Raw genomic sequence first — 26,695 nt, 5'->3', positions numbered from 1 at the left:
ACCTTTTGGAATTTTGAGGCCTCAATTCTCTTCATCTTTGTACTTGTTTGGCTTTATAACTATTTTGATCTGAGCGTCACTGATGAGTCTTGTGTAGACGAAATGCGCGTCTGGCGTATTAACTTATAAGCATGGTAACTTTAATAACTAGCTAAAACGTGTTCTATCAAAACTGTTACAAGTTATAACTTTTACACAGAAGACAATTGCAGTGTTTGCGTCCATCTATATACAACAATTATTGCTTAAGTCCTAAATAGAGGTCTAATGAAATACTGACGACATTGTGCAAGTCTCACTATACCATTCAACTGTATTTTATATATAATATAGAAACAAATCATTTATTTTAATAAAAAGGATCGTAATTTCGAGTGAATAGATATTCTCACCTATCAACGAACACCATGTGTTATTGGTGGGACTCGTGTTTTCAGTGTTTAGTTTTCTATGTTGTGTTTTGTATGTTTTGTGTACTTGTGTTAGTCTGTTCTATTTTTAGCATTAACATTGTCTGTTTATTTTGTCTTATAAGTTTTAAAATTCCCCATGTATATTTCCCTCTCTTTCAAAAAGGTTAAGAATGATGCATATTGATCACACACGATTATATACAAATAACAAAAAAAAATATACGAAATTCTTTTTCAATCCGTTTATTAACTCAAATATTCCAAAGATTATTCAAAATGCTCAGAGAAAATCTAACTAACCATACAATTTCAGCAAATATCCATCTGAAGACTTCATAGCATGTTTCGTTTACTCTATATGTAAGTAACAGTTTTATATCTTTTGAAAATGTTTGATATATGATTTATTAGAATAACAAATCAGCTGCCCTTTAAAATATATAGCGTCTTACGTTTTCTATTATTAATATAATTCAGTATGAACATGGGAAATGTCTATAGAGAACATTAACCGACCATAGAGCAGAAAACAGCCAATGTCCATAAATGGGTCTTCAACACAACGAAGAAATCCCACACTCTGAGGCGGGCTTCAGCTGGGTTCTGTACTAGTGCAATGAAAGCAGACGTCTTACTAAACTCTAACACATATCAATTGAATTAAAAAAAAAAACAACCAGCAATACGCACAGTGAGAATCAGTTAAAAAGAAGTAAGATTCCGATGTTAGTCAAAAGTAAAATCAGAAGAACATAACCCGTTTCATGCAAACAGTTCTGAACGTAGTTTTATTGGAAACGTGTTTATTTCCGATGAAACGACCTAATATGCCGTATGAGTCAATCAATATTAAAAGTAATACCAAAATATGCAATCTTCAACAACCTTACAACTGTATTGTAACGATAATCCTTTTGAATGAGTCTGTTTAAAAGTTCGGTTACCATTTGTCGTTGAAGCCAACATGTTCGTGCTTTCTTAAGAATATATTAGTTTTGAGTCTTACGTTTTTTCAAACCAGTAAGGTCGGACCATTTTCGAAAGAAAAAGATGAACGTCCTTCCTGCTCACTTTACCAATAGAGGAATTGATGCAATCTACATCTCAAACGTTCTACATCACAAGGTAGTCCTTTTTATTTTCAAAATCAGTCCGTTCCCATTGTAACCTAAATTACCTCCAAAACAATTGTACCCAAAGTATTTAACTTAAACGAGCAGTGCAGGACATTTATTTAGAACTATACCTAAAACAAATCTCTAACATGTGACTGTTCCCACTAGCCTTATAATTACAGCCCCTCTGGACATGTTATTACTGGGGATCTTAACATAGTTCAACATGAAAATCTCCGAAAGGTGATTTCTCATGGTCTTAAGTTTAGAGAACCCCAACACATCAATTAGAACCATAACTTCAAAATAATTATAGATTCTAATGATGACTACACCAGAACATGGGCTTAACCAGAAGAAGTTGAACTAGACACCTTGTCAGAATGGGTAAAATCAAGCCGGTCTCTGATAAAAAGTCGCGTTCATAAGTTGAAAAACTGTGTGAATGATCGACCAAAGACAAAGAGGCTACACAATGTATATTAAAACTTCATGATAAGGATGTTGTTGTTCCTGTGGACAAAGCTTCAAATAAAATTGTCTTTGAATGTAAATCGTACTACTACGAATAGCTTGTAAAAGAATGAGGAACACATGAACACTCAGGTAATCCTACATACAAAGACATATCATTTCACATAGATGAGATTTTGGCTAATCATAAGTCCTTCATAGCATCAATGAACATTACAAATCGGAGGACGTACCTTGTTTGAATTGGATACCTAAGCTTTACAAAATTAATTACAAACAACGGTACATTATCGGCTCATATGCATGTTCCACTCAAGAATTGTCCATTAACATAACTAAAAATTCTGTCCGCAGTGAAAGAAAAGAGAGGGACGAAAGATACCAGAGGGACAGTCAGACTCATAGATCGAAAACAAACTAACAACGTCATGGCCAAAAATAAAAAGACAAACAGACAAATAATAGTACAGATGACACAACATAGAAAACTAAAGACTAAGCAACACGAACCCCACCAAAAACTGGGGGTGATCTCAGGTGCTCCGGAAGGGTAAGCTTCAATGTCCCCCACCTTAGTATCAATATACCAACTTCACCTGCAGAAGGAATATACATTTTCCAACTGCAGCTCCTTCTCAAACTTTGAAAAACGTCACCATGGTCTGATCAGAAAGTTGATGAACCAGGTGTATGTCAAGAACGTCTTGTCCTTTTCTGAAAAAAAGAAGGAAGGTACCAAGACCTGGTTGATAAATATTCACAGCTTCACAAATAATACACGATGGTCTTGAAGTATAGATTATTCGTACTTACGTTGTTAATAATCTAAATACGTGTTATAGTGTTCTTTTATTTGTCTTATTTAATATTGTTTTTACTGTTTAGTCTGTTTTGGGTGATATCCATTTGACGTGGCTCTGTCATTGTGTTGTTTGCATTATCTTTCATATGTGCTTTGTCCGTGCAACTAAATGCCGTCATTACAATAAATCCATTGGATGTTTGATGTGAGCTGTTGAAAGTCTTTGCATGTGTATTGATATTGGCTTTTAACAAGTTGTCAGTAACTGCAAGTACTCTCAATTTTTTTTTAAATACGTACATTTTGTTGTGGAAGTTCTTTCTTATAATGCCGAATCTTTTGTTATATTTCTAAAACAAAACTAGACTTGCTGCTATATTGATGCCTTTTTTCTTACTTCTATTCAGGATAAATATCTAGCAAAGAAAAACACATATACTTGTTATGTACATACAATTGAGAATCGAAATGGGGATGAGTCAAAGAGGCAACGGTCCGATCAGAGCAGAAAACAGCCGGAGGCTACCAATGGGTATTCAATACAGCGAGAAAATGCTACACCCGGAGGCGTTCTTCAGATGGCCTCTAAATACATATGTTTGCCGTGTAAGATGAAACAACAAGAATCAACCACCCAAATTTAAACAAAGAAATAAATACAAACTGGTGAATTGATTTCGATAACACGTTTGTACAGGTGGGATTGTATTTAATATTCACTTTTTATAATTGAATAGCATATGAATATTTAATAAATTACTTGTCACTTTTGTTTTGAATTTTGAGATTATATAGCGACATAATATGTAGCATGGAACGTAGAACTGACGTTTAAACATTGTGTTCGAAGCAACAATGATCATGTATCGATACATTACATTTCATAAGGAATTTAGGCAGACTGGGAGCCAGCAATTATGAAAAGGGGGTGTTTCAAACCACGGAACACAATGACACGTTCGCATCATTGAAAACAAATGTTTGTTTACGAAAAGTTTCAACCCTTGTTACATTCACAATCCTTCACTGGATCCTCCAATGTTAGGCAACATATTTAAAACGAAAATTATGGAAAATGTGACTCTGATTCAAATGCTCAACAATGAGGAATAAACGTTACTTTTGTGTAAAAGCAATGTAATATTTTAACATAATATTAACATAATTTATTAATAAAGTATAACATGACTTTTAAATCAGATAGTCCAGTTCTTTGGTGCATACCCACTTTTTCATTTAAAATATCAAGCGATTTCAATATGACACTATATAATATAAATAATGTAATTCTCATTTAAATGAAATATTATCGTCTGACAATCAAAAGTGAACAAAAAACGGTTTTGTTGTACAAAGTCCGGTTGTTGTTATGATATTTTTAATATTGACAATGCATTACATTAGTTAACAAAAATTACTATCACTTTACGCATTATAAATTTATGATTATTTTTTTTGAAATCTTTAAATCAGTCAACAAAAAAGAAAATTATACAACAGGATATTGAAATGTGTTCACCTCGTGTCAGGTTATCCTAAATTACATTTATATATGATATACCCATAATGTGCTTACAGAGTGTGAAATTACTTTATAGATCATTCGGTTTTCCTGTTTACATACAAACTTGTCATCTCATCTTTAGAATTAAACGGCTTGAACATGACACTTTTAAATATGAATATTGTGATTTTAAATTAAATGAAGTTATATCGTGTAATAAGTTGGTATACTATCTATATCATTGGAATTGAAATTAACTTTTAATTGCCTAAGGGATTATACATTTATAATGTCGAGGATCCTGCAGGTCAAATCACAAATTGTATGAACATTTTGGATGTAAATAAATCAGTCTGACGTTGGGTATTTGTCAGCATAGATTTGTTAAAAATTTGACATGCCATTGTCCGCTTATATTTTATGAAACAAAATGTTGTATATATAAAGTCCAGATGTGTAAATTTCTTTTTTTTTAGTTTGTAAGGATGCATGTAAAAATATCGGTTGATTAACGACGCTACTTAAAGTGTTGTAACCTGAAGATATCATTAAAAAAGTATACTAATAAATAAAGTTATAGGTTTGGTTCAATGTTTAATTGATGAAAATTAATGCCATTTCTGTATACACGATCTTTTGTATGGCATATCACCAAAAACTAGATTTATCCTATCAGAATGAAACTTCACTATAATTTGGCCATACAGTTTTGAATTGTATTTTAAAGGTACTACCCTTATATGAAAATATAAAGGTACTACCCTTATATGAAAAAAACTTGCATTGTGTTATAACACTCTTGTTGTAATAAGTATAAATACAGCTGATAACATGTGCGTCTTTAATATACGTCTTTCACCTCCCCCTCCTTTTCGTTTCACACCTGACACGCATTCTCATATATGTTGAGCGGTATTCCATTAAAGTTTTTTTATCAAAAGTAAATATTTAGACAGATTTCATAAAACTGAATGAGAAGTGTGAAATTATCAATTGTATAACCTTCGGGTTTTTTTTTAATTCAATATATTTCATTGAATACATATAGATTCTACCACTGCATCGAGTGTGATATGATATTTATCCACTCGAGACAGTTAAATTTAACTGTCAAGAGTTGATAAATATCCTATTACACGAGATTGGGTGGTGGAATCTGTTTCTCTAATGATTTTCAAACAATACACAGGCAAACTTATTCCTTCTTTTCGAATGACCTGCAAAAAGATGTGTTCTTTTTATGTGACGTCATCAGGCATGGTCGCCTTTTTCCATGCCTAGACAATAGGAAATTTAGAGGAAAGCAAGAAAATTAGACGTCATGATCGGATTTTAACCAATGAGGTACTGAGATCAAACGAACCACACGTTCATTAATTTTTTTGTTATACAATGGGTGCAAAAGGGATAAATTGAGGAATAATTAGAGAAAGATATATAATGATGTCCTGTAATTGAAAGCAAGATGAAATCCCTCAAATGGGAGTACACACTTTGTTCTTTATGTGTTTATGACATCAAATTACGCTTTTTTTACCTCAGGAATATATTATCTGAGCTGTATTTGGCAACACTTTTAGTCATTTGTTGTCCTCAATGCTCTTAAACTTCGTACTGTATTTGGCCTTTTTATACTTTTTTGTTTGTAATGAGCGTCATTGTTGATTATTTTGAAGAAGAAAAGCGCGTCTGACGCAAATACAATATGCAATCCTAATGTCTATGATGAGTTTATTTTAAGCCTTACTGGCGAAGGTAAACCATAAAGAGCGCTACGGATGCATTAAATTTATAGCGTGTGTTTTCATATGTTCCTCACTGCATACCATAGCCACCATGCAGTATAATGTTATTATAGTGTATTGGTTTATTTGAATATTTCATATGCCATATTCTAAGGCATGTTGGTTGTTAAACATCAACACTTTGTCTCTTTTGTATTTCCTATTCTTCTTAAAATTATTTTATTTGCAATCTTAATGGAGATTGATACAAACAAAACATACTTGTGAGAGAGCTGTCTATTTGGGGTTGTTTTTCAACAAAACCAGGCCATTTTGTTAGTTGTTTGATTGTCAATCATTAAATATTCCAATCAAGATGTGTTTAAAAGAAAAAGTTGGTGGTCCTTCAATATCGAACCAATAAATGAAACATGCAAGTGTTATGGGACGAAAACAACTATATTTGAGATGAAAAAGAAAATGTCAAATATGGATCTTAATTTACGGAAAATGATATATAAATTATACAATGTTTACATTTACTAAACGTTTTTTTATTATTTTCTAACTAGATTGGACGAACAAAACAACGAAATTGTAATAGTAAACCCGTTCATAAAATGGGAATCAACTTGTAGTATCCTTATCTAATGTTATTAGTAATATAGATTGTATATGGTTTTACGACTGAATGAGCATTGAGGTAATTATCGATTGTATAGCCGATTCCCGGGTTTTAAATGGTCTTGGTTACAATATTTGTCATTGGATAAAGACCAACTATGTTGTCATGTAATAAAAAACCATAAAGGGTAGATATAAAAGCCAAACGAGTGAGGTTTACGGGTCTTATCATTTGAATTAATGATGTTGAAATACTTGCATTGACGAAAATGGGAATACGAATATTGTTATTCATGTGTTTATTTACACTCTGCATACCACTGGCGTCATGTATGTATATTGCTATATTATATTGTATTATTATAATATCTATCATGTCTATCTTGTATATTCTGACGCGTTTTTGTTGTAAAACATCAAATATGTGTTTACTCTTTCGATCTATATGTTCTTGGAGTAAAGATAGTTTCCCATCTCAAAAGTACCTCTACTGGTGCATTTTTGACATTAAACGTACATTCTTAAGTATGTTTTAAATGGTATCGAGGACATCATTATTTTTAATGTATGCAAATTATTGTATTCCTCCGGCACCTTACCTACAAATCATAATAGAAAAATTAAAATAAAGGAAACAAAAACCAAAATTTAAAGAAACACTAACAAAAACAGATATTTTTATATTTTGTTTAACTGAATACATATGTTAAATTAAGATTTTGGCTTTAAACCTCTACTTTATGAAACGCATATATGGCGTATCAAAAGTATAACAGTGTGTTTTTTAACGAGGACATGAAACTTTGGAATATAACAATGCAAGACAAAATTTGATTGCTATGCGGTACTGACGTGCAACATCTATATCAAAAGGACATATTTGTACATATTTGTTTTTTTGCAGAATGTGTTTAAAAATGTTTTTATGTTTTATGACAGTTATACCGAGAGTGCATTTACATTGCTGTACGTATCTTTTTATTTATTTTTTCATGGTTTCGGTGGAACATTGTGTTATGTCGTATCGTTTGTTGTCCACAAAATTAAAAAAATGCCTTTAAATACACTCCTTGTCATATTCCCGAATATGACTGTTAAACTGAATAAGAATTGTCATTGTTATGCGACGTGTCTCGCTTTTATGTACAATCAGCATTCATGGATTTATATTTTGATGTTCATGTTATGCTTTCCGTTGGACAATATGTTATGTCTTATCGTTTGTAGCTCAAAAAGTTATTAAATTGCATTTCCATACTATGATTGTCATCAACATTATTTGAATGAATATTGTAAGGTAATTGTATAAAATACGAGATTGCATGACAGTTTCGTAAGAGCGTTACTATTTTTGTAATCATTTGGTATGAATCACTGGTGGAAAATTTTCGTTTTTCTTTTGCGGTGTGTATGTTGTGTCGACTTTGATATGAAATGTAAATTTATAAATGTTGTCTACAGATTATAGTGTAACATTTGCGGATTGCAAGGTATACGCCGGTGAAAGGAAAAGGAAGGCTTACCAAACATATGTGCGGCAATAGATCAGAAATCAACCACAATGCAAGAGATATGTTTACAAGCATTTTAATCAGCCTAATCATTCCATCGTTTCTATGACAGTTCGCATTATTTTAAAAGATATACAATACGTCTAACAATACTAATCTTGCAACGCCTCTTCGTTGACAAATAGAGGACTACTGAGTTCGACAAAGGTGGCTGCAATGACAAAATTGATGGAATAGGTATTATATCCAGTCCTTTCTGTAGCTCGGTGAATGTGATGAATAATTTCAACTCTACTTCTCGATGTAGATGTAGCCATGTTTATCATCATTATACATCACCTATTCTTCGTGATGTCTCTTGCTGCTATTTACAAACAAAAAGATTAAAAATCGAAGAGATATTGTCTTAAATTTTTCATTTGCCAACAAAGATATCGATGGCGTCAACTTCGGCAATATCCTTAATCATAAATTAGTTCAATTGTTAATACCTCATCATTTTAAAGATATCTCTGTACCAATTATTTCTTAGACCTATAAATAACCAATTGCAACTAACATTTCCAATTACAAACACGTTTTGCAGGATCTCAATACTGACGATTTCAAGTCTAAACCTCCTGATTGCCCCTGTTCTAGTTCCCAATTCACATATAATCCGGCTGACCACGTTATTACCAGTGAGCTCAACATTGTCAATAACTCTTCCCTGCAACATTGGTTATCCAAAGGTCCAAAATATCGTGAGCCAAAACCAATCAATTTGAAATATAACTTCAAAATACTGATGGATTTAGTCGAAGATTATGTCAGCCAATGGGCCAAGCAGGAGAAAGAAGAATACTCTTTCCAAAAGGATTAAGGCTGTGAGGTCGTTGATACAAATCAGAACTAAGAAACTGAATGGGTCTATCAATGCCCGTGCTACGTCAATCTTTAAAGACCCAAATGTTGCAATCGAAAGGTCCGAAATATCATGAGCCTAAAACCGACAATTAGAAATACAACTTAGAAATGTTGATGGATTCAGTCGGGGATTATGCCAGGCAATGGGCTAAGCGCGAGAAGGAAGACGTAGACACTCTTTCCGAATGGATTGAGGCGGTGAGGTCGTTGATACAAATCAGAATTAAGAAACTGAAAGGGTCTATCAATGCCCATGCTACGTCAATCTTTAGAGACCCAAATGTTGCAAAACACTTATCCTACCTCCATGACAAATATGTTGTTGTCCACGCAGATAAAGCCCAAAGCAACATCGTCTGTGTGTGTAAAACTCACATTAACTGCTTGATAAACGAATTAGGTATTGACACTTCACTTGGAAACTCAACATATACCCTCACAACACTTACCAAAGTGGAAATCCTGTATAATCATAGGTCTGTTCTATGTTCCTTTGGAATTTCAACCAAAGATGAAGAACTGGATCTTCCATCACTGTATTAGATACCTAAACCACATAAGTGTCCTTACAAACAACGGTATATTGCTGGGTTTTCCGAGTGCTCCAGGAAACCTCTTTCTAGATTATTAACATCTATTTTATCAGCAATCAAAGACAGGCTTCAAATGTATTGTAAAACTACCTATTCTAGAGGTGGCGTGAATCAGATGTGGATACTTAAAAAGTCCAAAGATCTTTTAGAGTACATTCAATCTAACTCTCTTTCATCTTGCAATAGTATTAAAACTTTTGACTTTTCTACACTTTACACAAGTATTCCACATTCCAAACTAAAAGACAAATTGAAAGAGTTGGTATTGCTTTGTTTCATAAAAAAGAATGGCCAACGTAGATACAAGTATCTTGTCTTAGGGAGGGATAAATCCTACTATGTAAAGGATCACTCTGATTCAAACAAAAATTCTCTGAAACTGACATTACCAAGATGCTTGATTTTTTGATTGACAACATATTTGTTACGTTCGGAGGACGTGTTTTTCAACAGACTGTCGGCATTCCAATGGGAACCAATTGTGCCCCTCTTCTTGCCGACTTGTTTCTTTATTATTATGAGGCTGACTTCATACAGAAACTTCTTAGGAAGAAAGATAAGAAGTTAGCAATATCCTTTAACTCTACTTTCCGCTATATATATGACGTTCTTTCACTAAATAATTCAAAATTTAGTGACTATGTTGAACGCATCTATCCCATCGAACTAGAGATAAAGGATACAACAGATACAGTTAAGTCGGCCTCATATCTTGACATACATCTAGAAATTTACAATGAGGGTCGGTTGAAAACAAAACTTTACGACAAAAGAGATGATTTCAGCTTTCCAATTGTGAACTTTCCATTTCTAAGTAACAACATTCCAGCAGCACCTGCATACGAGGTATATAACTCCCAATTGATACGATATTTCCGTGCTTACATTCTATCATGATTTTCTTGATAGAGGGTTGCTGCTCACAAGGAAGCTATTAAACCAAGAGTTCCAAATGGTGAAGTTGAAATCATCCCTTCGTAAATTTTACGGACGCCATCACGAGTTGGTTGACAATTATGGAATAACCGTTTCAAAAATGATATCGGTTTATGAGTTTGACTGTCCCTCTGGTATCTTTCTTCCTTCTCTTGCAAAACACTTGTCGTACCTCCATGGCAAATATGTTGTTGTTCCCGCAGATAAAGCCCCAAACAACATCGTTTTTGTATGAAAAACTCATTACATAAACTACAATCCCCTTCCCTTTCATGAATGTGACCTACCGAATTAGGCTATTTACCGGATTTGATATAACATAACCAACACGACGGGTGCTACATGTGGAGCAGGATCTGCTTACCCTTCCGGAGCAGCTGAGATCACCCCTAGGTTTTGGTGGGGTTCGTGTTGCTTATTCTTTAGTTTTCTATGTTGTGTCATGTTTTCTATTGTTTGTCTGTTTGTCTTCTTTCATTTTTAGCCAGGCGTTGTCAGTTTATTTTCGATTTATGAGTTTGACTGTCCCTCTGGTATCTTTCTTCCTTCTCTTGCAAAACACTTGTCGTACCTCCATGGCAAATATGTTGTTGTTCCCGCAGATAAAGCCCCAAACAACATCGTTTTTGTATGAAAAACTCATTACATAAACTGCTTGATAACTATTTTAGGTATAGACAATTCATTTGGAAACTCAACATATACCCTCACGCCACTTACAAGTGGAAATCCTGGATAATCATAGGTGTGTTCTATGATCCTTTGGAATTTCAACCACAGATGAAGAACTGGATCTTCTATCAATGTATTTGATACCTTAACTACATAGGTGTCCTTACAAACAACGGTATATGTCTTGATCTTCCAAGTGCTCGCTCCACGAAAACTCTTTCTAAATTATCATCATCCATTTTATTAGCTATCAAAGCCGCGCTTCAAAGTTTTTGATAAACTGCGAAAGGTGGCGAAAATCAGATGTGGATACTAACAAAATTCAAAAGATCTTTTGGAGAACTTACAATCTAAGACTCGTTCATCCTACAATAGTATTAAAACATTTGAATTTTCTACACTCTTCTCTAGTATTCCCCGTTCCAAACTAAAAGACAAATCAAAAGAGTTTGGTATTGCTTTGTTCATTGAATAGAAATGCACAAAGTAGATACACGTATCTTGTCTTAGGGAGGAATAAATCCTACTTTGTAAAGGATCACTCTGATTCAAACACAAAAAATCTATGAAACTAACATTATCAAGATGCTTGATTTCTTGATTGAAAACATAATTGTTACGTTTTGCGGACGTGTTTTTCAACAGACTGTCGACATTCCAATGGGACACAATTGTGCACCTCTTCTTGCCGACTTGTTCCTTAATTATCATGAGGCTGACTTCAAACAGAAACTTCTGATGAAGAAAGATACGAAGTTATCAATATCCTCTAACTTTACTTTCCGCTAAATAAATGATTTTCTCTGACTGAGTAATTCAAAATTTGGTGACTATAAAGACTGCATCTATCCCATCGAACTGGAGATAAAGGATACAACAGACACTGCAAAGTTCGCCACATATCTTGACTTACATCTATAAATTGACAATGAGGTTCGATTGAAAACAAAACTTTACGAGAAAAATGATGATTTCAGCTTCCCAATTGTGAAATTTCCATTTCTTTGTAGCAACATTCCAGCAGCGCCTGCACACGGAGCATATATTTCTCAATTTTTACGATATTCGCGGGCTTGTATAACCTATCATCATTTCCTTACAAGAGGGTTGCTGCTCACAGAGTAGCTATCAAACCAAGAGTTCCAAATAGTAAAATCAGAATCATCCCTTCGTAAATTTTACGGACGCCATCACAAGTTGGTTGACCGTTATGAAATAACTGTTTCACAGATGATACCGGATATATTCGTTATGTCGTAACTATAATCCCCATCACTTTTCACGAATGTTACCTACCTAATTAGACTTTTTACCGGGTTTGTAATAATATGATCAACACGATGGGTGCCACATGTTGAGCAGAATCTTATTACCCTTCAAGAACACCTGATATCACCCAACGTTTTGTAAGTGTTCGTGTTGCTTAGTCTCTAGTAACGTTTGTGCGCTTTTCTGTCATGAATGTTCATGTGTGCTTTTGTTTTGTGCTGTATTTCTGTGACGTAGTGTTTTAGCAATATTTGTTAACATTGTCATCAAGCAGGAGGTTTGCATGCCATTAAACCAGGTTCAACTAACCATTTTTGTGGACGTCGCATGGTGACGTTTCCGTGCATGTTACCTTTTCCAGTGACACTTTATCTATTGGTGTAAACTGTAAACAATGTGTGCATGTATAGATATATTTACTTATGTTGAAAGACGTGCATAATGGCAAATAATAAAAATACCAACCGTTTAGTAAAAAGAAAGCATGTAAGATATACGCTGTTACTACTGCTAAAAAGGTTCAATTAGGTTACTTGGTGCTATATATGTACCGTGACATTACAAACCTAACAAATGCAAAAAGTTCCTAACTTAGGACATAAGTAAACAAGTGCGGAAATACTTAAGTTTTATGAAATCTCAACTACCAAACTATTTGTAAATTAAAGATGACAAGTACAGATTATATTAAACTTCAACAGCGTTCTTAAAAGTTGTATGGTAAATTAATTGTTAGATAATCTACCTGTATGCATTTTTCGATTGTGTTTCATGGATATCTTTTTTTCATTTTAACCATGTAAATCCATAAAATGAACGGAATATACGTATGACATTTACAAACTATTGGCATGAATGTATACCATAAAGTATCGGGTAATTTTATTATAAGAATGCAATTAGGATACTAATATAAACGTTTTTTTCAGCTTCCTGTGGAAAAGTTTTGTTCTCGACTTGGTTTACAGTAAAGGAATTTGATGTTGACACACGCAATGTGACTGTTCTGATTGACTCTGGATTAAGTGGTGTGTATGCTATGGACTACGATTACGAAAACAGATATGTGTATTTCCCAAAATACAGTTCCGAAGAGATTGTGCGGTATGTAAACAATTGTTAACTGATATTAAAATAATAAAAACAGTTAATGATACTAGTTTTCAACAGTTCAAGAATACAACCATGTATATGATGTATATACCATTTAAAATTGTAAGAAAAAAATAAATAAACATTAATACGTTTTAAGTTTTCATTCACGAACTCACATATTTGTTGTCAACACAGATTTATTTTCAAACAATAAATATTCATTACTCATTTAACTTTTAATTCTACATATGTCAGCTATGTGCAAATCTCATTATACATGTAGAAAAAATAGTATACAAAAACTGAGAAGGATCATTCATATTTCAAAATTCAAAATTCATAATTCATAATTCTTAATTCTAAATTTTGAATTCTAAAATATAAATTCAAAATTCAGAAATCCTACATTTTGACATATATTTATGTTTCCACGCGTCAACGAGATAGAAGAGTGTGCTTTGATACTATGTCGAAAACTATGTTATAACGTTTATTAAGAGCAAGAATCCCTTTAAAACAAAGCGAGGTTGCGTAAAACGTTCTTATATATGGCTTCAAATTCACTATTATAAACACATGATATGACAGCAAGTGTTCAAGAAGCAAGCCTCTATCAGGACAGGAGAAGCAAGCAATAACTTTTGTCATTTTTTCTTTTGAAATTGAACAACAACATTCATAAAGTTAAGTTACATTAAAGGATAAGAACAGCTAATCAAAAACTAAGTTTAGAAAAAATATTGTACGCCAAGAATCGATAAATATTAAAGAAAAGTATAAACAAAGCACATAATTCATATCAACAAGTTTGATAATACTTTAACTTTTAAAAGCGTTGCATGTACAAACTGCTATAAAATATTTGCAAACAGTTTTCACTGTTAACGATCTTGGTACGCCAGGTTATCGGTTATAGACATCAATTTACTTAAGAAAGGAGATATGTCGCAAATAAGATGACTAGTGAGGTGCATCGATATTATATATTTAACGTATAATCATAACTATACGATATTAGGGTGGGTCAGATCGTCCTGTGAGATAACGTTTTGTGCTGGTGATTTGGTCCTGACTGATGCTGGTGATAATCGAAAATTTATAAACAAATACGAAAATTATAATTTTTTGTCGTTTTCTTGGAAAACAACAGAAGGAAATAGTTGTGAAATTTTAGTTTTGATTCTTATGGGTTCATAAGCAAACAATTAAAAATACGACCCTCGAAAATGTTACAATAAGCGTAACACACAAGAGCTATTTTAAGAACATCTAGACCTGAAAGAACAGTATAAACAAAGCACATAATTCATATTATGCTAGTTTGCATAGTTTGCTCGCCTGAATCAAGCCTTGTCTTTCAAATTGGAACATACCCGTACATAGAAATGTCTGTGTTGATTAACAGTCGTTTATTTTATCCAACTATCTAATTTCAGGAGGCACAACAAACATAAATATTGATAACTGTTGTTTTACATTACGGAATTTTAATTTTTTTCCAAAATTCGTTGCAAAGTGTACATCAACAGTGGATGTTCAAATAAGTTTTTTTTTCAATTTCACATGAAAAGCCAAGTATGTGTGACACAGCTGGTGGTCACGATTGAATATTAAGGTATATTAACTTGAATTATTATAATACTTTCCAAAAATATCAGATTTACACTTTCGTTCCCTAAACACATGTGAAATACACAAACAATGTTTGAATGAAATAATAATCGACTTCATAATTGAAATCTAGTTCTAGCGCGTATAACTTAAATAACAGTTAGAAATAAGCCACACAGAACACAAGTACAGGAAAGAAAATAAAAATGCAAAATGTGGATTTAAATAGAACGATATAAAATAAGTCGCTTATTGATTAATCAACGCAAAGTGTTTGTATACTTAACACGAGTCTTGTGAACGCATTCGTAAGCATGATATATTTGATAACTTGAAATGGGGTTGTTTGTATATATCCTTTACAAAATATGCTGAACACTATACACCAAAAGAAAAATACGTATATATCATGCTTCTTAATTACCTTAACATTTAAAAAAGTATTCTAAATTTCTAGTAAAAATCCTTGTGTAAATCATTAATCAAGATTAATCGATTATAATTTTTACAGGTAATCATAATTACCATTCATCAACCAAAAATCTAATATATTTAGGTAGCTGTCTGCCTAAGAATCATGCAAACAGTGGCATACTAATGATCTCAGATTTTGATAAAAATTTGCATAACACTTCATATTGATGGTCTAAATTAGCATTCAAAATGAAACTTTCATCAGTCGTTGGTTGCTAGGCAAAATGAAGCTATTTAGTTTCCATAGCAACTTGGTTTGATTTTTTAGGCAAAATCTGAAAAATCACCAATTTATAAGTGAGATTAGAAAAAAAAATTCATGCTTTAAGTAAAAATGTAATTTATTAGATGAAAGATAAATATAAGCATAATACATTAGGCATATATCATAGACAGATAATCTCAAACAATAATTTGACTACTAGCCAAGCATTACATAGTTTTCATTCTTAGAATTTATTGACAATTTCGAAATTTTACAACATATTCATTGGTCCTTTTCTCAAGTTATCTGAAATATTATTTTATATCATGCATATGTCAACAACTATAGGTACTTTGACTTCATAAAACAAAATTCAAATAAGTCGGAAACATACAGCGTTTTCGTTGCTAGGCAACCATAGGATGATCCATTTTTCAGGTTGGTGGAAACAGAACCATACAAAACATACATTTATTACATACTCAAATTGAAAATATGTCTTAATATGTTATCAATTCACCTTTGCATATTCACTATGTAATTTTAATGAGTAAATAAATTATTTAAAATTTCCATAAAGTCACCATGGTAACCAAACTATCCATAGCAACATAACAAAAAAAAAAAGTTTTCTTTTGGACATTTTTCCGGCCAAAAAAACCAACCGTTTTAATATTTTTTGGCACATGATTTTACTTATTAAGCCTATTGACAATCTGTGTTTCATGTGCATTGTATTAACTTATTGTTTGCAATATCAGATGACACCTCTTTATTTGGAACAATTGCCATAATTTATCAACATTTTAATTTTTTGTATTTAATTTTTCCTTTCTAAAACCCCTATTCTTCCGTTCACATTTGTTTTTAATGGAATATAACAAGTGTCCACACTGAAAACTTAATAAATAAATGAAAAGGGCATTGACCTCTCATTTATAAGGCAATATTACCAAGAATTTTCTTTAAACAAAGGGAGTTATTTTGCCAATAATTTTGATTTGTTTTTGATTTTGATATTTTTTCATAACATACTTGTAGTCTCTTAAAATAAGAATCAAATCATGGGCAGAAGTAAATTTCAACAAAGCCTAGAAAAATGCATACTATTTATATGTATAATTAAATCTATTTGAAGTCATTTTTTTTTTTATTTACTTGGAGCCAAAACAAATATAAAATTTGTTTGTACAAGGCTTAGAAACAGGAAGAAATCGAGGCTGTGCTGAGCGTTTCTATCCTGTTTCGAGCCGAGTATAAATAAAATTTATATCGTGAGACAATGTATGATTATTCTCTGTATACTGCAACTTTAAAATGTCTTACAAATGAAATATTTTGGGTAAAAACCAATATTTTGAATTTGAAGTGGACGACGTCAAAATTCCGCGAACCTGTATTATTTATTGACGTCATCAATAAAACTCTATGGAAACACATTGTCAACGTCACAAACAAGGTGATATACGGTCAGTGACTGTATATCACATAAAAATATACTGTCAATGCATTTTGACTGCTCAAATAAAACGATTGCAGTATAAATAAAAATATGGTTTACAACGTCAAAATTTGTTGTCAACTTATTCTATTAAAAAAAGTGAATTTAGCTTTATAATTTTGTAATTATGCTTTTATATATAACTGTGTTAAAAACAATGTGTAACTTAAAAAGAACTGTAGTAGATCTGCGTTCAGTATAAATGATACAACTGAGAACAACTGAGAACACAAATTACACAGTATTATTAAGAAAATCAATGTTAAATTAAAGCTGTTATTTCTTCAATGGCTTCAAATCTCTCGATAAGAGCTACTGCACTGTCAATATCCTTTGATGGCATTTTTTTTTCTGCAGCTAACCTAGAAAAGTAGGATGTAATTTGACAAGCATTCAAGTATTCACTGTTACAAAACATGTTGGTACCATTCTCCAGTGCAACTCTCATATTTCTTGCTACAGTGCCAGCATTCATCTTGTTCCCACTCTTTTCACCATCTTCAAATATTGACTTCAAATACAACTTAACTTTGTCTGAAAATCTCACATGCTTCTTTTCTTTTTTTTTAAGGCCCATCCTTTTTGTTCTTTGCATATATCTTTTGAGATATTAGGTTGAGTACCATCAAATCTACTAAAATTCAATATTTCAGACAAGTTTATACAAGCATCATACCATCTGAGCTTAATTTTGTCATAACTTGACATTTGCTGAAGATTGTAGTTGTGGTCACCAATCAAACAATGCATATGCATATCCATAAATGATGTAAACGTCTCAACACAACCTTCTTGACAACAGAAACAATCACCTGAAGAACTCTGCTTTATGGATCCTTCCACCTTCATTGGAGGTTTAAAATCAGCAATTACTTTCAATGACCTGAAAAAAGTTTATAAAATTCGAAATCATCTTTTTATAACTTTTTTCATGATTATACATGTATGTATTTTAATAAAACATGATTGTGTGAACAGAAACATTACCAATATGGTCTCAAGTCATTAATTGCTATTTATCATATTGGTTTTTGTTTTAACAGTTGTTATTATATGAAACTTCACATACATAATGTCAAACTATCTAAACAGAAGGAATTTGTGTCAATAGTTTAAGGTTGTACTGTGACCTATAGCTGCTTACATCTACATCATTATCATTCATTTGGTAGATTGTGTAAAGTGGTCCATGAATTGATTTTGTGTCATGAATATTAATACCCAAATCCATTCTTTTGAATTATTAATTCACTTAAAAGGGGAACCCGTTGTTTTCATGCTATAGAACATCATAGACAGATAACCTATTATCCAAATCAATGTAAGGATATGCACATTTGCTAGGCAGCTGAAAGACACTAATAACATATACCATGCAAAATATTATTATGTTTAGTAAATAATACCAACCTTTCATCTTGACTGTTCATTTGTCCCTGAACAGATATATTTCTCCCTTGGCCAATACCATATGCTTTCCACATAGTTATTTGCATATTTTCTTGAAATTCTATGTTGGATATTTTGGAGATTCCTTTAATCAGACCAGTTGCTCTATGATCATCCAAAATATTTGTGATTTCCACATGAGCTGCTTGGCATACAGAAACCCCCCCCCCCCCCCCCCCATAGTCATCTATTGCAGACTTCATATCCGAAAAACAAACTACATTTTTTCCATTTGAAACACACTGTCTGATTTTCCCTCTCATGTGTGCAATTTTGGCATCCCAGTATGATTTTCCGCTTTGGGCTTCGCTGAAGTCATATCTTGTTATATAAACTCCTACAAAAAAAAACTATTAAGAAAACTATTTCTTCAATTGTTTCTTTACAATCAGCTATGGACGGTTACCTTATGAACATGCATATAAAAATTAAGCTCTGTGTGTCAGACTAGTACGAAGTTAGGGTCGATATTCCAATCTGATTAGCATGCTCTAGTCCTTAATATTCAGTTTTTATTATCATCTTCTACTCCTATCCATTCACAAATTGTTTGTGTGCATTAAAGTATTTTCAGATAGGAACATCAAATAAGAAAATCAGGTAGCATTTTATGAATACTTATGAAAGGTAAATTCTTAACCTACATACAACATACCTGTCCTTTCACTAATAACAGGAATGGAGAGCCAAAGGTTACCACAATGGTAACAGCCAGCATTGTCACTGCGTAAGAAGACAGTTTTTTTTTATATTTGGCTACTGACTCTTGATGGTCTGCAAAGTATGCTCCAAAAGTGCAGACATAGTGTACCAGTCCTGTTTGGTTGCCTCTACACAATGAGCAAATGTTCTGTGCTGAAATAGAAAAGACATTTTTTAAATATGTTTGCTAGTCATGTTTTGGAATTTTTGTCAGACTTTAGGAATCCTCGGGTTTTATCCATTTGACTGTCATAAATTATTTTGACTGCTAACCCCCAAGTTATCATAAATCTTTTCCTTGTTCAATAATAAGCCATTTTTATAATCTTACAAAATCTTTTCAATAGTTATTTAGAAATGAAACTTGTCAATGACAAGGTTACAAATAATCTAGAAATAACATTTTCCCTGCCAAATATCATTGGATAATATCTCATTGACCTATGATTTGTTTATCTTTTGCTTCCAGATATCTTAATATTTTGACAGAAGCATTGATAACAGTGTTTGGCATATTTTATAGATACATATCTCGAACCACATTGTGTACAATTTGCGTTATTATATCCCTTCTTTGTAAAGCTGAGGTATATAGTGATGGGGAAGTCAGTCCTTCCGTCCGTTCGTCTGTCTGTCCCATACAATATGTTTCATTTTGTATCCGCAACTCCTCCTTAAGGCCAAATTGAATAATATGTGTGTTTCCTATTACATTTTTAAAAAAATTGGGTAGGTAGGTAGGGATTTTTTTTTTATTTTACCATTTTTTGTACATTTATTCTATGGGAGAGACATTCTGACTTTAACCGTGCTTATTGAAAAATGACAAAACAAACTTTAGGGTAGGCTATTTTAAAGCTTAACAAATAGGGAGGGTAGGGTAACAGGAAATACACATTTTTTTTTTTTATTTGGCCTAACCAATTTTCATAATGAAATAAAACTTTCTCAGATTCTTTATGATATAATGCTATTGTGCACCTCCGATTGTATTTTGTTCAAAATCATTTTGTTTATATTTCAAATACATGGACTTTGCCATTGCCTCATAATTGGGGTACACATTTTGTATCTGCAACTCCCCCTAAACCACTTATCACAATTTAATGTAACTTTCTGAAATTCTCAATCATATAATGCCATTGTGCACCTCCTATTTTGTTTTTGGTCAAATTGATTTATGGGGTTCCCAATACCAAAACATGAAATTTGCAAGGAGCGGGGGTATAATTTTGTGAGCTCTGATCACAGTACCTCTAGTTTTTATTTATTTTTATTTCATTTATTTATTATTTTTTTTTATTTTTTCTATTTTTTTTGGGGGGAGTAGGGGTGGTGGTACTGTTTCGTCATAATTGAGGTATACCCAAAAACCTTTTTTTTTTAAATAATACAAACCTTCAACTCTTCATTCTCTGACTTATACATACAAACAAAGACATGCCAGTTGATACCTTTCTGCCCAAACCAGTCACTTTGTTTTTCCCTGAAAGACATGAGTAAGAATTTCATGGCCCAGTCCATCACTATGACTGCTTGTTCTGATGAAAGGCTTTTCAAAAGATCACTGCGGCCTTTGTCTTGGTTTATGGTTCTTAAAATGTGTCTTTTCCAATCTGTTATTCTTCCACAGGCTGATTCAATGTCACCATATATGTCAGATAGTAAATCTGGTGGAAGTTCAACTGCAATAGTCAGAAAATATTTCAGTTTAGTTTACTTTCTTATTACAATAATTTCAAAATCTATCTCACTGACACTGTTGTTGATGCACTGCGTTACAGATTAATTACTGATGACAAACCACTACTTTAAAACCATGACATATATAATCTATGTGATATATAGAGAGATATTTCAGAGTAAATCATCAATTATTTTTTTAGCATATATCAAGGAGACATTTAGAGCTTTCAGGAGATGTGTTGGAGTAAAGTTATTGCAAAAACTTTATATCAATTTTTTTTGTTTTGATTTGAGGACTCACAGTTATGAAATGATTACAAGTTGTACATTTACAATATAGACATTCTGATATTTTTAAGGAATAAAACTGATGATCCTTTTTTAAAACTTCAAATAACAAGAATGTGTCCATTGTACACGGATGCCCCACTCGCACTATCATTTTCTATGTTCAGTGGACCGTGAAATTGGTGTCAGAACTATAATTTGGCATTAAAATTAGAAAGATCATATCATAGGGAACATGTGTACTAAGTTTCAAGTTCATTGGACTTTAACTTCATCAAAAACTACCTTGACCAAAAACTTTAACCTGACACGGGACAGACGGACGAACGAACGAACGGATTGACGAACGGACCCACAGACCAGAAAACATAATGCCCCTCTACTATCGTAGTTGGGGCATAAAAATAATATTTTTGAAATTGTTATTCTGTATTTGTTTTACTGACAGTGTATCATACCTCCTAAATTTTTGATCTGGTTTTTGACTTCCAGAACAGTGTTGGTGAATAAATCACACCTGTCACAACTTGTGTCATGAATGTGATCACTGCACAGCTGCTGATGTTTCTGATCCATAGGATCAGAAAGGGCAAAACTAATGCAGTGATCAGCACATTTATCCTTTTGCTTAATGTGAGCCTTGAAATCTGTTTTCAAGTAAAGCTTTGCTGCAAACAGGTTCTGTCTGCATTCCTTAAGTTGTATTAGCTTGTCATTATCTGACACATATCTTTCAATGCTTGCCAGAGTTGATAATAGAGTCTCAAAACCTAAAGCACCATCTGCTGCAACATTATCCAGTCCTTATAAATTAGTTCTTTTTGATGCAGGACATGCAGCAAAAATTTTGAAAAGAGTGGCTCTGGACAAAGGTGAGAAATCTGTTTCTTGGCAGAATGATTGATAAATTGTCACTAGTGTTGATTGACATGCTGTCCTTACAACCTGTTGGATGGTGATGACTTCTCCATTTCGTAAATGCATCTGCTTAGTGCCAACTGAAGTTACCTGAAACAAAAATACATTACAGACTATATAATTTTTTTTTTATAATTTAAAGTACAAATACTTAGACACATAACAGTTTTACTATAAAGCATGTTTCATAATCTATCACATTCTTAAATGCTGATTATGCAAGATTTTGTCAGGTATTCATCTTAATGTCATCCTATTAATATTATCATTTTAAAATGTTTAAGTTTAGCAGGCCTTCAAATCATGAATACATTCAGAAAATAACAAATGGTTTCAAAGATAGTACCTACAAATAAATTAGATTTTACAAATTAATTAGATTGGAGTTTTCAATGGAAGAAGTATGTCGCCAAGAAACAGCAAGAAGTTTCAGCACGACTTCGATGAGCAACCGCAAAAAAATCACTACACACAGTATAGCACATAAGATAAAGCTTCGAGCCAAATATATCAATACTGTTCTGACACCTTGTTGGGAAAATTTTGTGAAGACGACACATACTACGAAGCAGACGCAAGACGACAGATAGTGATCTTTCTACATGCTCAGGCAACATAATGAAAATATATTTATCTGATGGAAAGAAGGATTTAGGAAGAAATCTAGTGCATGATCAAGCTTATCTTTATTCATTTTTTGGCGAACACATTTTCTTTATTTGGAGGTGGAAGACCTGAAATATATCAAATCAATGTTATGCTCACAATTGATACAACAAATATAGGTTTCAGTAAAAAGGAAGATCAAGAGCCATGTATGTATAATGAATTACTCAGTAAAACTTGCTTTTAAGAACAAAATTAACCAAATCTCAGGATGATAATGAAAAGCTATGAATGTAAAAATAAATCTGAATTCATGCAAACAGGAAACTTTAAAATACACGCTTTGATTTTATCTGGTCAAGAGAAAAGTACCACTTACATTTATTTGATGCAGAGACAGACAGTGTCCTTTCAAAATCACTGCAAATGACATACTTTTAAAATCTTATAAATAAATGGTTTAGTATTTAAAAAAAATTCCTCAATTTGTCATTTTTGTAACTTTGGTAGATCAAAGAGTGGGTGTATTATCCTAAGAGAGACATACAGAAATTTTTATGAAGAGTGTAATACCTTTTCCACAAGTCTTTGCATGCATTCTGGCTTGGTCAATCTCATATATGCTAATGCCAGGAAATATGTCTCTCAGCTGCTGTTTTGTGTAACTTAATGAGATCATTGAAAGGAACTGCTTTTTGGTACACTTGTCAGTTGATTCTTTGGAAAGTTGAACAACCAGCTCATCTACTTTAGGTGATGGTGTTGAACACTGAAATAACATTTAAAAATAAACATTCAAGTTATGTTTTAAAATCATAATCTCAAATAAGGGTATCCACCTCAGTGGTGTAATGGCTAGCGTAATCGCCTTGAGTGCGGTAGGTTGTGAGTTCCATCCTCGGTCTGGTAAAACCAAAGACTTGAAATTGGTATTTGCTGCTTCTCCGCCAAGTATGCAGCATTTTGAAATACCCAGAAAAAAATGTGAAAGTTCCATAACTCCTAAAACAATTGTCAAATCAAAATGCTAATATAATACGGCCAACCACATGTGATAGCAAATAATTACCAGAAGTTTCAAATGATTTCAGAGCAGTTGCTTCATAATGACCTTTCGGAAGACATTTAAATGTAAATTGTTTGTTTAGACTAATTAAATTCATCATTGACAAATAATGTAAGGGGGTTAGATTCCATGTTCTATCAGTTGTAACTGTTTGCTCAAATTGCAAATTTAAAATCTACATTTTACATAGGCCAAGTTTAAAATATATTACATTAATCTCATAAAGCTTGTATGTTTCAAGGGCAATATATTCACCAAGTCCATATCTATGAGTTGCCAAACTTTTTTTGCTTGAAATGGTGCAAGACAGTCAAGTGCTTCATGAAGAGTAGCAGATGCTTTTCTATTCAGGCTGCGCATTGTTCTTGGTTTGAGTTCGTTAACATCCTTCCTTATTTGGTATGTAATTGGACTGATTTTCCCCCCACCAATAATGTTCAGTGCACTGTTTATTTCCTCTAAGGTGTTTCTTTCTATGTCATTTTCTGTACTCCATGATGATATCTGAGATGAAGGCAGAGAAACCTTTAACAATTTTTTTAAATACCAGTATATCTCAGATTGCTTTTTTTTAATCATCTGTCTTGAATCAATGACTATGGCATGGAACGCCGAAGATTTCTTTTTTCTGTTGCGGTGGGTAAAATTTTAATGTGAAATTATAGGTTGTTTGGGTCGTCACAACTCATTTTTCTGTTTGAGGGATGTAAATTAGATGAAACAAGAGTGGATAATATCTGGCATTCCGAGAGTTGCATAGAACTGTGAGTCAACTCACTAAAGGATACCCCTACTTCCTATAAACTTCAATAAACTAAATTAGTTCAATTATCTCCCTTGAAATATTTTGGACCAGGATTTTTTTCTTTCATACACATTCTCAGATTATGTACTGCAAGTGTGTCAAGTTTCATCAATATCCATCAAGCCGTTAAGAAGAAGTTGCGCTTACGAGACCTGTTACCACATATTGCAATATCAAAATAAGTAAGTTCAATCTCTCCCTTGAAATATTTTGAACCAGGATTTTGTTTTTCCTCAGGTTGTGTACTGCAACTGTGTAAAGTTTCATCAGTATCTGTCAATTCGTTTAGGAGGAGTTGCGCTTACAAGATATATGGACAGACAGACAGACAGATAGCCTGACAGGGTGATTCCTATATACCCCCAAAACTTTGTTTGTGGGGGTATAATGACTGTGTGTTTACTACAGAATTTTTTTTTCTAGGTCTTAGAAGAAAAAAACATTTTCTTGGTAGGGCATATATATTTTCATTTTTTTTTCTATAGATGGGTGGTCTAAACAACTTACTGAAATTGAGTTTGTAAAGCTGAACTATCAAGGTAAAAATATTTCATACGTCAAGGATATGTTTATGAGGATTAATAAAAAGATGTTATATGTGGCTGTTTTAATTTGGGTTTTTTCTGTGTATGCACTGATTTTGTATAATGAATCTATACATATCCTTTTATCTATTGTGTAATTCTTAAAAAAAAAATCGTATAATTTTCTGAATCAGACTGTGAAATCCATATAGATGCTTCATCTTCACTTATCTAAAAAGAGGAATTTATATCAGGTACTAATTACATATATACATGTGTACAATACATGCAAGAAGAATACAAGATATGTCTGAATTATATCTTGCTCATCATCATTCCAAAAAGAAAATTGTTAGTACTCTCTCAACAAATCGTAAACTTTATAGCTGTACAGTTTATTTTGAATAACATCTGCCTCAAATTTGATATATGTACACACATATATATATAACACAAGTGTTAACAAGTGAATCTCATTGAGCTACTACTCACTAATGATACCCCTGCTAAAAGTAAAAGAATAGGGTAAACAGGAAGTTGTTTAGTGATGAATCTGAAAACATATCACCTGGTAAAGCTCTCATTTATAAACCTTGATACCAAATTTGAGAAAACCAGGATGTGTAGTTCCTGAAAAAAAATGTGACAAAAATTTCATGGGACGGACTGACGGTCTCATTTTCACCAAAAAGTATACAGACCGTTTGACTATCATAAAAAACAACTATGCTAAGAAATTTGGGTAAGTTGTTCTCAAGGTACAGAGCGACATGTTTACGATGGACAGACGGAAGGACGGACAGACGGCTGACATTTGTATACCATAATACAACCTGTCAAAATTGACGGACGTATAAAAACACAAGTTCATTCATTGACAAAATAAGTTTTATTACATACAAGAATTTAACCAGTATAAATTAATGAAGTGGTATTATAAAAACAATATTACCCGTAGTTAAATTCTATGACATAGAAATTTGATAGTTGATCTATTTTGAAAAAGCAGTTAATTTTTTCATATATATACATATATGTTCATACCATGTCATTTTCTTCCTTAGCTGTCGTATCTTCTGACTGCATACACTTATTAGTTGGCTGGTTCTGTTCAACTACTGAAAACTAATAAAAAAAAAACAAAGTTTGAACAGTAAAATTCAGAGTAATTTAAAACAGAAATAATGCGATGAAGAATAGAAAAGATTAAATGAATTGGATC

General features: G+C 32.6%; 1 protein-coding gene across 12 annotated transcripts in view; it reads left to right on the top strand.

Moving 5' to 3' along the window:
- LOC127704910 (low-density lipoprotein receptor-related protein 8-like) overlaps positions 1–26,695 on the top strand; it is a 59,918-nt gene that overhangs the window by 10,467 nt on the left and 22,756 nt on the right. For 2 of the 12 annotated variants that reach the window (XR_007983570.1, XR_007983569.1), the window contains exons 1-2: positions 6,717–6,986; positions 13,473–13,647. Coding sequence is in view for 5 of the 12 variants with exons in the window: in XM_052209144.1 (XP_052065104.1) it covers positions 6,926–6,986; positions 13,473–13,647 (236 nt within the window). In the remaining 7 variants the exon portion in view is untranslated. Of the gene's footprint in view, positions 1–726; positions 774–3,211; positions 3,502–6,716; positions 6,987–13,472; positions 13,648–22,851; positions 23,288–25,434; positions 25,489–26,695 lie in introns of those variants that run through there. The other 10 variants (XR_007983567.1, XR_007983565.1, XR_007983564.1 and 7 more) reach the window with 8 other exon arrangements.

This window comes from Mytilus californianus, unplaced genomic scaffold, assembly GCF_021869535.1.
Source record: "Mytilus californianus isolate M0D057914Y unplaced genomic scaffold, xbMytCali1.0.p SCAF_6, whole genome shotgun sequence".
Classification (NCBI taxonomy): Eukaryota; Metazoa; Mollusca; class Bivalvia; order Mytilida; family Mytilidae; genus Mytilus; species Mytilus californianus.
This window is presented reverse-complemented; position numbering and strand designations above follow the sequence as displayed.